Consider the following 12171-nt stretch of genomic DNA (forward strand, 5'->3'; position numbering starts at 1 on the left):
CAGAATACCATCTCTTCTGCTCCTCTAATCAGTGCGGTGAACTCCTATGAATCTTCAAAACCCAGGTGGGGCTTTTCTCTTAGAAAGCATTTTTCTGATGCTGTCTCCTAGAGTTACTTCCTCCCTTATCTCATTTCCCCAGTGATCTTTTCCTAAGGAATATCTACCATATGCTATTGTGATGGGCTATCCTATCCATAGCTCAGTCCCCACTAGACTGTGAGCTCCTTGGAGCTAGGACAAAGGGGCCACTTTTCATTCATCTTGGATCCCCACCAACCAGGATCTGTCAAAAAAGGAGCAGCAGGTAGCCTCTTCCTCCAGGCTTGCTCTCAGGGGGGCTGAGGAAGCCCAGGAGAGCTAGCAAATAGAAAGTGACATGCCTGATAAGGCAGCTCCCTGGCAGGTCCCCTTTTCCGAACTCAGGACTGAGGAGAAAGTCTTCCTGAGGTGCCCAGAATGGAGACACTAGAGAGTATTCACCTACATTGTGCCAGACACCACCATAGGGACATTGCACACACAAGTTGATTTAAATCTCATAATAATTCTAGCAGCTAGGCATGATTGGCCTCAGATTATAGGAAGAAATCTTTGAATTGGAAAACTTAACTCCTCCAAAATGGTGCAGATAGAGTTTGAATCAACCCCAGCTGGCCAAGCTTTAACTAAGCAACCTTTGCTTTTAAAGGATAATTAGATATAAGTTGATAATTCTTGCTAATTTTAATAGATAATAGATTTTCCCCCAGGAAAGCAATGTATAACCTGGTACTGCAAGTGTGGTCCATGGACCACCAACATTAGCATCACTTGGGGGCTTACTGGGACTGCAGACTCTTACCCCACTGGAACCCACTGATCGGAACCTGTGGGCCAATGTTCCACAGAGGCCCATGTACACGGGAATGTTTGAGGGATGCTGTCTAGACCCAGGTTTTCTCACTGGGAAGCCTGGCTGCTTGTCCTTGACATCGTAAGCAAGGATGGCTTGATGGAGCTGCCTAGTGTCCAGGAGAGAAGCTCAATTGCCCTAAGATGGGCCTCGCAAAAAACAAAACAAAACAAAACAAAACAAAACAAAACAAAACAAAAAAACAGCCAAGTTAAACCTGCATCTTCCTTTATGGAGTTTGTTTCAAGGCAGAAATCAACATTTTCTTTATCTAGTCCCAGGGCAGGTATAATGCAGATGTAAGGGAGGGGCACCAGAAAATAACAGACAAAGATTGCAGGGACCTAGAACACTACTGGAGTCAGGCATACAGTAGGCACTCCATAAATTCCATTTGAGTTAAATTGAAGAGCAGAGAAGGACATAGAGAAGAGATGAAAATGAAAAGAGGGAAAAGGTAAATGAACCTTTAGCCCCGGTTTTCCCACTCGTGCACTGAGGGAGACCTGTGTCCCTCTGAGGAGTCTGGAGAACATTAAGCAGATTTCTTTATGTCAGGATTTCTCAAGCCTTTACAATTCTCTAGAGCAGGGCTGTCTGTGATCCCCAGACCAGCTGCATCCACACCTCTTGGAGCCTTGTTAGAAATGCAGATTATCAGGCCCCACCTAAGGCCTCTTTTTCAGACACTTGGGGGTCGGTCTAGAAATCCAGATTTTAACAAGCCTCTAGGGGATTCTGATGCAAGCTATAGTTTGAGAACTACTGCTGAAGAGGTTGCAATATTTTCCAAATTAATTTGACTATAGAACAAACCCCCTTTTAGGGAAACACTACTTTACACTTTGTGTTAACTCTTGCTCTTATTCTATGACCTATTTTCAACAAGAAAAAAAATGCTGCTTTAGCAAATATAATTAAAAATTTTTCAGGTTTGTCTCACTTTTAGGTGGGATTTTCCTCCTACATTTCCCAACAAATTTCTTTTCCAAAGGGACAGAGCTCTGATTTGATAGTAAAATTCAATAGAGGTAAATAGGATTGGTATATAGACATACAAGCATCAGTTAGAAAAAGAAGATGACTTTTAAAATTTTCAAGATCAGGAGATTTTGGGTAGCACTTGTGAAGTTAGAGGGGAGAAACCTATTTTCTATGAGTGCTTTGGTGATATGGAGCCAACTTATTCCTGAGTGTCAATAAGAGGGCATGGGGGTGGGGTTTTTCCAGCACAAAATTCATGGCTTTGGCTTCCAAAGCCAAGAGAATGAGCTCGCTTAACTTTTCTCCTCTCCATCCCTTCATCTTACCCTCTAGCCTTGGGGAGCCCACCCCCATGTCTCAGCAGATTGCTTTCATCTCTTCCTTCTCTCCCCAGAACTCTGCCCCATCCATTGTCATTCCATCTCATCTCTCTAGGTTCCTGCTCTTCATCTCAGGGACAGGCTCTTTCCTTCCCTTCACAACCAGCTCCTTTCAAGGAGCTGCCATATATATGTAACAATTTGGCATATAAAACAAGCACTGGGTGGCCAAATTATATGCCAAATTGTTACATATATGTCTGCAATGTGGCTCTGATTCCCCTCACATCTTCCCACCTTTCACTGAACATTGCAAATTCAGTGTGGGGGGCGAGGAGCAGGGGTGGGGAGCAGTTATTGCTGTCAGACCTCACTCCCCTTCCTTTCCCATCCCAATAACAAAGCCTCTATCTGGGCCTTGGCCCTTTCCCCTGTCCCTCACAGAGCTCGCAACCTTACTTGGCCTCAATACCCTCCAAAGCCTTTCTGCATAGCCACAAGCCCGCAAGTCCTACTGCCCGCTGAGCATTGCCAGCAGATGCTGCACAGGTTTCTTGATCTTAACATGCCCCCAAACTGGACTCATGTTCCCCTCCAAAATTCTTCTTCCCCAGCTTCCCCTTTTAAGGGCCACCTACTTTCCCTATAAGCCAGATGCACAATGTCAAAGATGTCTTGGGTTCTCCCCTCAGCCTCTCCCCATTGTGACCTGAATTCCAACTAGATCTTAGGTCTATCTATTCCACATCCCACAGTCTTCCCTACTCTACTGTTCCCTGCCTTCATTCAGCTTCCTCCATATCTCTGGGCTCCCTTGTCTCACCCTCAAGGGCGCCAGGTCAAGCATCTGCAATGTGGCTCTGATTCCCCTCACATCTTCCCACCTTTCACTGAACATGACAAATTCAGACTCATAGTGGTCAACTGCAGCTCGTGGCAGTATTTCTGGTGCTGCCTTCCTTGGAAGACATCTGTGGTATGGGTGAGGTGTCTCTGTATGCAGGGAGAAGGTTATCCCATTCCAGGAGCTGCCCTCACCCAGTCTCATCTGATAGGAAAGGCACAATGGATGAGGGTCTGAGCACCCTAGTCCTTGCATGAGGCTGGTCACCTCTCCCAGAACTCAGCCACATTTCTGCACTGTCCTATTCTTTGGGAAGGAAGCTCTTTTTCTAAATTTCCTTTAAAGAGGACATTCTCTTATTAGCTTGGCAACCTCCTGCAATCAAGCTCCACACAGCAAATGGTGAATAGTGAGTAAACATATAAGCTGCTGCTCCTTTGATGCCATCAGAAAATTTCACAACTCACCTGGTTCTGTGAGCAGGCCCAGCCACATCCGGTGCTCTCTCTGCCCCTGAATCCTTGCCCCATTTCTGTGTCTGTTTGTTCAGCAGCAAGGCCAGGCCAGATGCCCTTCTGCTGTGAAGCCTTCCTGGACCCCATAATAAGATAACATCAGACAGAGTGAGAGTCCTTCTATGAGGCCTTGAGGGCAGAGGCCGATCTGAGGGAGCAGGTGCTCAGCATGTGTGTGATGATGGAGAAGTGGTCCTGCCTGGCCTGACCCCATTACCAGGAATGAATAAAGATTAATGCTGTCTTTAGGGAGAAGCTTCTCTGTTCATGGTTAATATATGTGGTCCCACTATATTCTCACAAGCCCGAGGGGCTGTGGTCTTGCTTTTTAGATGAACATACCAAGGTTGAGAGAAGTTAGATATTTTCCCTAGGATCACCTTTTACTGGTCTAGGCTCCTCTCTCATGCACCTCTCATCTCCCCAAGATGGGGTTCTGCTGAGCTGCTTCTCTGAGGTCCAGCTCCCTTGACTCAGGCTGTATCCCCTTCAAATGCAGAGGCCATGTCTCTTACCTCCTCCCTAGTACCTCATGGACCTTAGTTCACTGTGCCAACAGAGATGGTTCTCAGCTGACTGCCCTACATGTGCTGTGCCAAGAGAGGCAAAGGACCCATCTCAGGATTTCTTTGTTCGTTTCCTGCCAAATAGTCCATAGCTCAAGAGGCCAAGTGACATGGATGATGTAAAGAAATATGGGCTATGGTATTGCTGGAGAGATGGTGGCCCGCATGGCTAGTACTAGGGAGCACAGAGGAGAAGACTCAGGGGCTTCTAGGAGCTTCTGGGAGAAGAGGCACCTCACCCAAGTCCTGAAACGCGATGATTTGGACTTAGCTAGGCAAAGAAAAAAGAAGGGCATTTGAACAGAGGAAACAGCATGGGCAAAGACAAAGGGCCTGAAGACAACCTGCAAACCAGTTCTGGATGCATATGGCTAGAATGTACGGTGAATGTGAGGGCAGGAGAGAAGGCTGGAGAGCTGGGCAGAGATGCCTGGGCTCTCAACAGCAATTGTGGCAATTATTTAAGGATTTTAGACAGGGAAATAAAAGAACTATATTTGCCTTTGTAGACAGAGCCTCCAACAGACTGTATGTCTACTTGATAATAACCTTCCAATTATGTGAAATAGGGCTCAGAGAAGCAGGTAGAAGAATGTTCTTGAATGTCCCAGGGAGAGATGGAGGGGCTGGGAGTGGAAGACATGCATACTGAGACCCAGGAGGTGGACTTGACCCCAAGTGCAACTGGGTGGAGGATAAGCTCAAGGAAAGAATCAACTTTGGCTATATACTGGAATTCTCCAGGGAGCTTTTAAAATATACCTATATCTGGACTGGCAGGTCCAGGAGGGGCGGGGTAGGGGAAGGGAAGGTAGCATGGAATCTATAACATTAAATGCAAAATCAGAATTGAGAACCACTGATCTAGGTAGTGCCGCCTTCCTTGGATGGGGATACACATCCTTAGCGACGATGGGGACATATGAGAAGGAAAGGTAATTATATATATGTGTGTGTGTGAAGTGAGGGTCTGTGAGGTAACAAAAAAGGGTCCTGAGAGGACATCTGGGTCACACTCAATTCATTTTGACACACTCAATTCATTTTTACTTATCACTTATTCTGCGACAGCTGTTGTGCTAGGCTCCTGAAATACAAAGATGACAATGACCTTAAGCTTTCATTCCACCATCCATTCACCATCCATTCATCCATCCATCCATCCATCCTCCCATTCACCATGCTTCTACTCACCCACCGTCCGTCCATCCGTCCGTCCATCCGTCCATCCATCCACCATCTGCCATCTAGTCATTCTTCCCTCCCTTTACCATCCATCCATTCATTCTTCCACCAACCATCCTTCCATCTCTCCACCATCCATCCACCATCCTTCCTTCCACCATTAGTAAGCAAGGTGGCACTACTCCCCAAAGCAGTATCATCTCCTCTGACCTCGCTGCTTCTCCATTCTTATCATTTTCTCTCCAAACTGTTCCTTTCACAAGGGCCTTTTGTCCTGCTTGTCCTATCCTGGTGTGGGCTGTACTCTACTAAAGACATATGCCTTTGATTCAACAATGCCAACCTCTGGGTGGGAAGTAAGACATTTAATTGTTATGATGCTTCTAGGGAGCCAGGTGTTTTGTTTTAATTTTTTTTCTCTAATTGATCCCAATTGTAATGATGTGTGTTGGGGGTGAGGGGAGATTTCCCAACTTTGGACCCAAATAGACCTGGATTCAAATCCTGGTTTTGACAATTTCTAAATTTTAGGCAAATTCCTTGATCTGGACCAGTAGAACCTCAGTTTACTCATCCGGAAACACAGTACTTACCTCTCGGGGTGCTGTGAAGGTTACATTAGATTATTCTGTGTAGAAACCACACACATCTAGAAGCCTGGCACTTAGCAGAGGCTAGTTAAGTCAGGCACTTACTATGCCTCTTTCCTACTTATATGCGACCTCAGGAAGACAGATATATATAGGGGATTCTCTACAAAGGCTGATTGTGAGTGTGTGAGTGTGTGTGTGTGTGTGTGTGCGTGTGTGTGTGTGTGTGTACGTGTACAGTTCTTTCATTATGTCCAAAGGAGGAAGGCCTTGGCGCAGGCCTAGGAGTGTGGCTTCCTGCACTTTCCTTTCAGAAATATGATGAAATGAGGCATGCTTCTTTAGGGGAGCAGCTATGCAACTAAACAAATGGAAATTGGCTGAGTTGGTGGTTTTCCACCTGCTTGTTTCCTGGATATGCCTACCTGGGGCAGAGTCCCACCCTGGGAGACTCAGCTCCTGGCTGTGGAGTTGGGAGGTGCTGAAGCTCCTTGGGGCATTATAAGTCTTGGTCAGATTGCAGAACCAGGATTTAGAGTTTTCTGGATTTCCGTGATTATGAGAATTCCCTAAAATATCCAAGTACAGATTCAAAGGTCCTTCACCTAGCCCTCGGGTAGGGCAGGGGCTCCATATTTTTAACAAGCACCCGGAAGACTCAGGGTTAGCCAAACTTTAAAAAACTGCTGTAATTCAACCACAAAGAGGAAACACAGAACTTGATCTCTGCCATTTATTAGCAGGGGACTTGGGCAAGGTACTTGACTTCCTCAGGTTCTTTAGCTGCAAATGGGGATAATGACTCTGGCTACTGCATGGGGACACAGTGTACATGCCAGTAATCAGCACGGGCATGGCGGCCATTATTATTGCAGAGACCTGCCATTTAGGTGACAGCCTGGACACTGACTACTCCTGAGTTGGCCATAGAGGGGATGAGATGTGCATGGGAATGGGGCATTCTGAGTAAAGAACTTCCCTTGGGCTGAAACATAGCTATGTTTGGTGTCTGGAATACTCCAGGTTGTAACTTTGTTTAGATACAGGATATCCTGTGATTATGCATTGAGAATCCACTCTATGGCCAAGATGTAATCAAATGTGTTAGGGAAGAGGTGCTTGGCTGAGCTTCTCCTTCAGCCCAAGGCCCCCATGAGGAAAGTAGTGAGGTCTCACTTCTGGCCCTGGCCACTGGAGGAGCTGCCCAGTGTCCTTAAGTTTTCATAGACTTACGCTTTAGAGTAGTTCAGAACAAAGTCCACTCCTTTCTCACTATCAAACTGGATATCGCGAGGTAAATCCTTGTGGTATTTGGCATCAATACTCAAAGGGAAGCCAGGGTTCCATTCCATCCATCTGAGCAAACAAGAACAAAAACTGGGTTAAGTGTTTTGGGTTGGGACTCTCAGGCTGAAGGCTGCCTATGTGGTCTGAGGATGTGCCTGCCATTAAGTCAACGAGTTATAGCTGAGCGTACATCTAGTAAGGTACTGTGACCCCTCCCACTTTGCTGTTCCCTGAACATCACAATGAGAGGCCTGAGGCCTCCTAAACCTGATACTAGGCTTACAGTAGGTGTAGCAAATGGTAGGTGTGCACTAGTCTGTAAAAAGGAATTGGAAAAGGAAGCATCAGAAGACCTCATTTATTCGAGGTAAGACTCAATAGCAATGTCTCTCAATGTTCTCCCCAGTACAGAACTGCCTTGCCAGTTATGAGAATTAAATGTGGTTAAGGCTGTCCCACCATGCCTGACCGGGACATCCAATGTCGTACTGGCTTGGTCAGTGCACCCAGAACTGCGTGTGGTGGTCAGGGGAAAGTGGACAGTTTTATGTCTGTGTGGTAGGGTACACAAGGCTATGGGTGACTGAATGAGCCCATTGGGCATAGATAGCTGCCAATAGCAGGTTTAGAGATTGTTATAATCAGAATAGCTCCCCCAAAGACAGATCATACACTCTATCCATTCAAAAATTTTAAATCCTGGTGTCCTTGAAACATAAATGTCCATAGCATTGGACATTTATTTCTTTTATTTTTTAACTTAGATTTCATTTTTGTTTATTGCAAAACAAAACAAAACAAAACAAACCTTGTCATTTTTTTTTAAGGCAGGGAGAATGATCTTGTATATGTTTAAAAACAAAAATTATATTCTGAGATTTCAGCTTTTCCATTTATATTCCTAATTCTCCTTCCTTTTTGACCTTTCTTATGAGAAGAAAGTAAAACATTGAGATTTTTAGTCATTAAAAAGTTTTGAGTCCCTGCACCCCTATGTTAATTGCAGCATTATTTCCATAGCCAAGATATGGAAGCAATGAGAGAGAGAGAGAGAGAGAGAGAGAGAGGAGGAATGAAGGGAGAGAAAGAGAAGAGAGAGATGCTCCTGCAAGCTCATAAGCTTCTGAGAGAAGAAAAATAATCAAACTATCATTAGGTTTCTCATTTTCCATATTGAAAATGGGAAGACAGTGTAAAGTATTTACAGACTTTTTTTTTTAAGATCATCATCTAAGCCTCTTATATCAAGTCAAATAATTGGTGAGGGCAGGATAATTTTAGGAGAGGGCTAGGAACAAGCACATACCCTTTCTGAAGAAATTAACTGAACAAGTTCATCCAGACAAAAACGAAATTAGAATGAACCAAGAAGTTCCTAAATATAGTAAAGAGTATTCATCTGAAAACAATAGCAGATATAATTTTAAACAAACAAAAATATCAGTGGTTTCTTTTAAAAAATCAAGACCCAGTGAGGATTTTCATCATTGTTACTCTTACTTGTTTTTGGAATCCCAGCCAAGCATTAAGAAAACAATATCAGTGGTATAAATAATGGAAAATAGACAAAATTATCGTCATTTAAATAATGCGATCAAACAACTAGGTAACAAAAAAGACTCACTAAAAATGAGTAGTGCCAATAAAAGAGTTTAGTAAGATGTTACTACAAGGTAAATATGGAAAAAAATGAGTAATTTATTTTTATCCCAGCAATATTTGTTTACAAACAGAAAAATATCCCACTCAGAATTGTGTGAGCTATAATTTCCCTTGTTATAAAGGAACTAGAAAGAAGAAAGATCTGCATGAAAAAAAAAATAGAAATTCTATTGAAAGATATTACACAAGCTCTAGATAGGTAGAAAGACACACTATGTTCTTGAGTGGAAAGGCTGATTATCATTAAAATGTCAGTATAACACAGTTATATGTAACTCAAAGTAATTCTCATAATAAAAATCTTTAAAAAGATCAATGAGATAACAAAACAGCTATTAACATATATTAGGAAGTGTGACAATCAAAAGATGGAGCTGGGCTAACACACAAAGTCTGGAAAAAGACCCCCAAAATATGTGAATATAATATAAAACTAGCTAATACTTATTGTGTGCTTTCTATGTGCCAAATACTTTTCTATGTGTTTTCATGGTTTAACCTATTTAATTGTCTCAAAAAACCCATGAGGTAGTACTATCATTCTGCCCATTTTATAGATTGAGGAGATTGAGGCACAGAGAGATTCAACAACTTTCACAGGACATGGAGTAAGTGGCTGTGAGAGCTGAGCCCAGGAACTGGCTACTGTGAGCGTCACCCTAAAGCAGTAGAAAGGAATGTATTATGCAATAAATAATACTGGGGACCTTGGACCACTACTTTACATCATGTGTAAAAATATACGGCATATGAATTAAAGGCCTAAAGTTAAAAAAAATTATAAAAGTGTTATACGAAAATATAAGAGTACTTATGTAACATTGGGGTAGGGAGAGCCTTCTTAAGCAAAGTGTGAAATCCAAAAGTTTTAAAGGAAAAACAATACATATAGTTTAGCAAATAAAGAACTGAAATCCTAAGTGACAAATAATATATATGCTATATGCCATACCAATGGGATACCATCCTAACATATAAAGAGCTCCTTTAGATTAAGGATTAAAAATGAAAACAAACAAACAAACAAACAAAAAAACAGAAAAATAAAGTATATAAATAGGCATTTCAGAGATGAGGCATTGCAGAGATGCTTAACTCATCAGCAGTCAGGGGAATGCAGATTAAAACAACAATGGGGGTCTCAGGGATTTTTAGGTTGTCAACAATTTAAAAGATCAATGTCACCAGGAACTGGCAAAAGTATATTTTCATAGACAATTGGTGGGACTGAAAATTACTATAACATTTTGGGAAAGGATTTTTGTCAGAATTTCTTAAAATGATAAATGCTGATTTGACCTAGCAATGTGAGTTCTGAGTATCAATGTAAGAGTACTTAAAACACCCGCACATCAGGATTTTTGTACAAGGTTGCCTCTTGCAGTGTTGTTAGTAATACCAAAAACAAATAAACAAATACACAAATGAGAAACAAAATGAATGTTCATCAGTAGGGAATTGTTGAATAAGTTATGGTACATTCATATAAAGCAAGAATTTATGGAGGAGGAAAACAATGAGATACTATTTCACACATTAGATTGACAAGAATGAAAAAAGTCTCAAGATGTAAAGTGTGTTGATAATGTAGGGGAATAGTAATCCTCAGAAACAGCTGCTAGGGGTGAAAATTGGCAGAAACCCATTGAAAAACATTGGCAATAACTAGAAAACTTAAAATGTGGTCTACAACCCTGCAAGTCTACTAGGAATATTCCCTAGAGTAACTCTTCCATGAAAGCACCAGGAGATAATATGAGAAAGCTCACTGAAATGTGGCTTGTAATAGCCAGAAATTAAAGACAGCCCACACGTCCATCATCAGGCAAGTAGGAGAATGGTGTTTGATTCATATGATGGTTCATTATACAGAAGCTACAATAATGGACAACACCTATCTGTATCAACTGGTTGCTCTTCAAAACAGAAAGGATGAGTGGATAAAAAGCAAGGCACAGAATGATTAGATTAAATGACATAGATTAAAAATCGCTATACTATATATTGCTTTGTGTGTGTGCATGTGTATGCATGCCACATAGGTACATGAAGTCATGATTAGAGAACATGGGCAGTGGGTTATGACCTGTATTGGCTTCTCCATATTCCTGACTGGCTAAGGGAGCAATGAGAGTTGGTTAGACTTGCTGGCTTTCTGGCATATTAGAGACTGGTTTTAATAGTTACTTTACTTCCAAACTCTAATCTGGAAGCCTGGGAGTTCATGTGAAAGAGGAACTCCGAGATTATGCAAACGGTGCAAAGTTCATTACTTCCTGAATGGAAGCAGAGGAGTGGGTCTGAAAAGGACAGATTAGTAGAAAGAGGAAGAAGAAAATAATGATTAGATCTATGAAAGGGGAAAACTATCACATCAGAAAACCTCTCTACCCCCATCTCTCTACACTTGATCTTAGCTAAAAGGCCAAGAAGAGATGCCTCATTTTTCTAGACCCTGCCAAAGCTCCATTCCTGTGAAAACACCACTGAATCCACCTCTCCCTGGTAAAGGGATGTTTTCTAAAAGGTGCTCCATAGAGCACTTTTTCTGAAGGATGGTAAGAATTGTAGGTCAAATTATCTTGGGAAACACTGGGTTGAAAAGAAATTAAGGGCTTGCAGTCAAGATGGTAGAGTAGGTAAATGCTGTGCTCACCTATTCTCACATTCATGTCAAAATTACAGCTATATAGCTGAAACTTATTGGATTTCATTAACCAATATCACCATAAAAATAAATTAATTAATTTAAAAAATTACAGCTAACCTACAGACTAGCCATCATGGTGAGTCACCTGAAGTCTAGCTGAACAGAAGTCCTACAACCGGGGACACACAGAAGAGGCCACCTCAAGACTGGTAGGAGATGTGTAGACGTGAAATGGGTGGGCTCCACACCCACATGTAGTGGTTGAGAATTGGGAGAAATATCGCAGCTGCAAAGGTCCCTCCCAGGAGGGCGAAGAGTCCTGGCCCCACACTGGACTCCCCATCTCAGATTTTCAGTACCAGGAAGAAAAGTGCCCATAACTTCTGGCTGTGAAAATCAGTGGAGATTGTGTCTAAGTGAGATGGAGGGCTGAGGGAGCTGCAGACTTTCTTCTTAAAAGGCCCATGTGCGGACTTATTCAGTGATGGACTCACTTGCTCTGAGCTCCAGCTCTGGGGCAGCAGCTCAAAAAGTGCCAGAAAGATATAGAGAGAAACTGAGTCGTCTGGCTTCAGGGCAAGAGCTGTAGGGGAAGCTTTGTCTCAGACAGAAGTGCTGGCAGAGAGCATTGTTCCTTTGTTAAGCCCTTCCCCACGCAGCTTGTAGACTCAGG

General features: G+C 42.7%; 1 protein-coding gene across 1 annotated transcript in view; it reads right to left on the minus strand.

Moving 5' to 3' along the window:
• The window catches only part of ALOX5 (arachidonate 5-lipoxygenase), a 50534-nt gene that overhangs the window by 19405 nt on the left and 18958 nt on the right, over positions 1-12171 (minus strand). The window contains exon 4 of the mRNA XM_006916943.3: positions 7133-7255. Coding sequence (XP_006917005.1) covers positions 7133-7255 — 123 coding nt within the window. The remainder of the gene's footprint in view (positions 1-7132; positions 7256-12171) is intronic.

Source organism: Pteropus alecto, unplaced genomic scaffold, assembly GCF_000325575.1.
Source record: "Pteropus alecto unplaced genomic scaffold, ASM32557v1 scaffold287, whole genome shotgun sequence".
Taxonomy (NCBI): domain Eukaryota; kingdom Metazoa; phylum Chordata; class Mammalia; order Chiroptera; family Pteropodidae; genus Pteropus; species Pteropus alecto.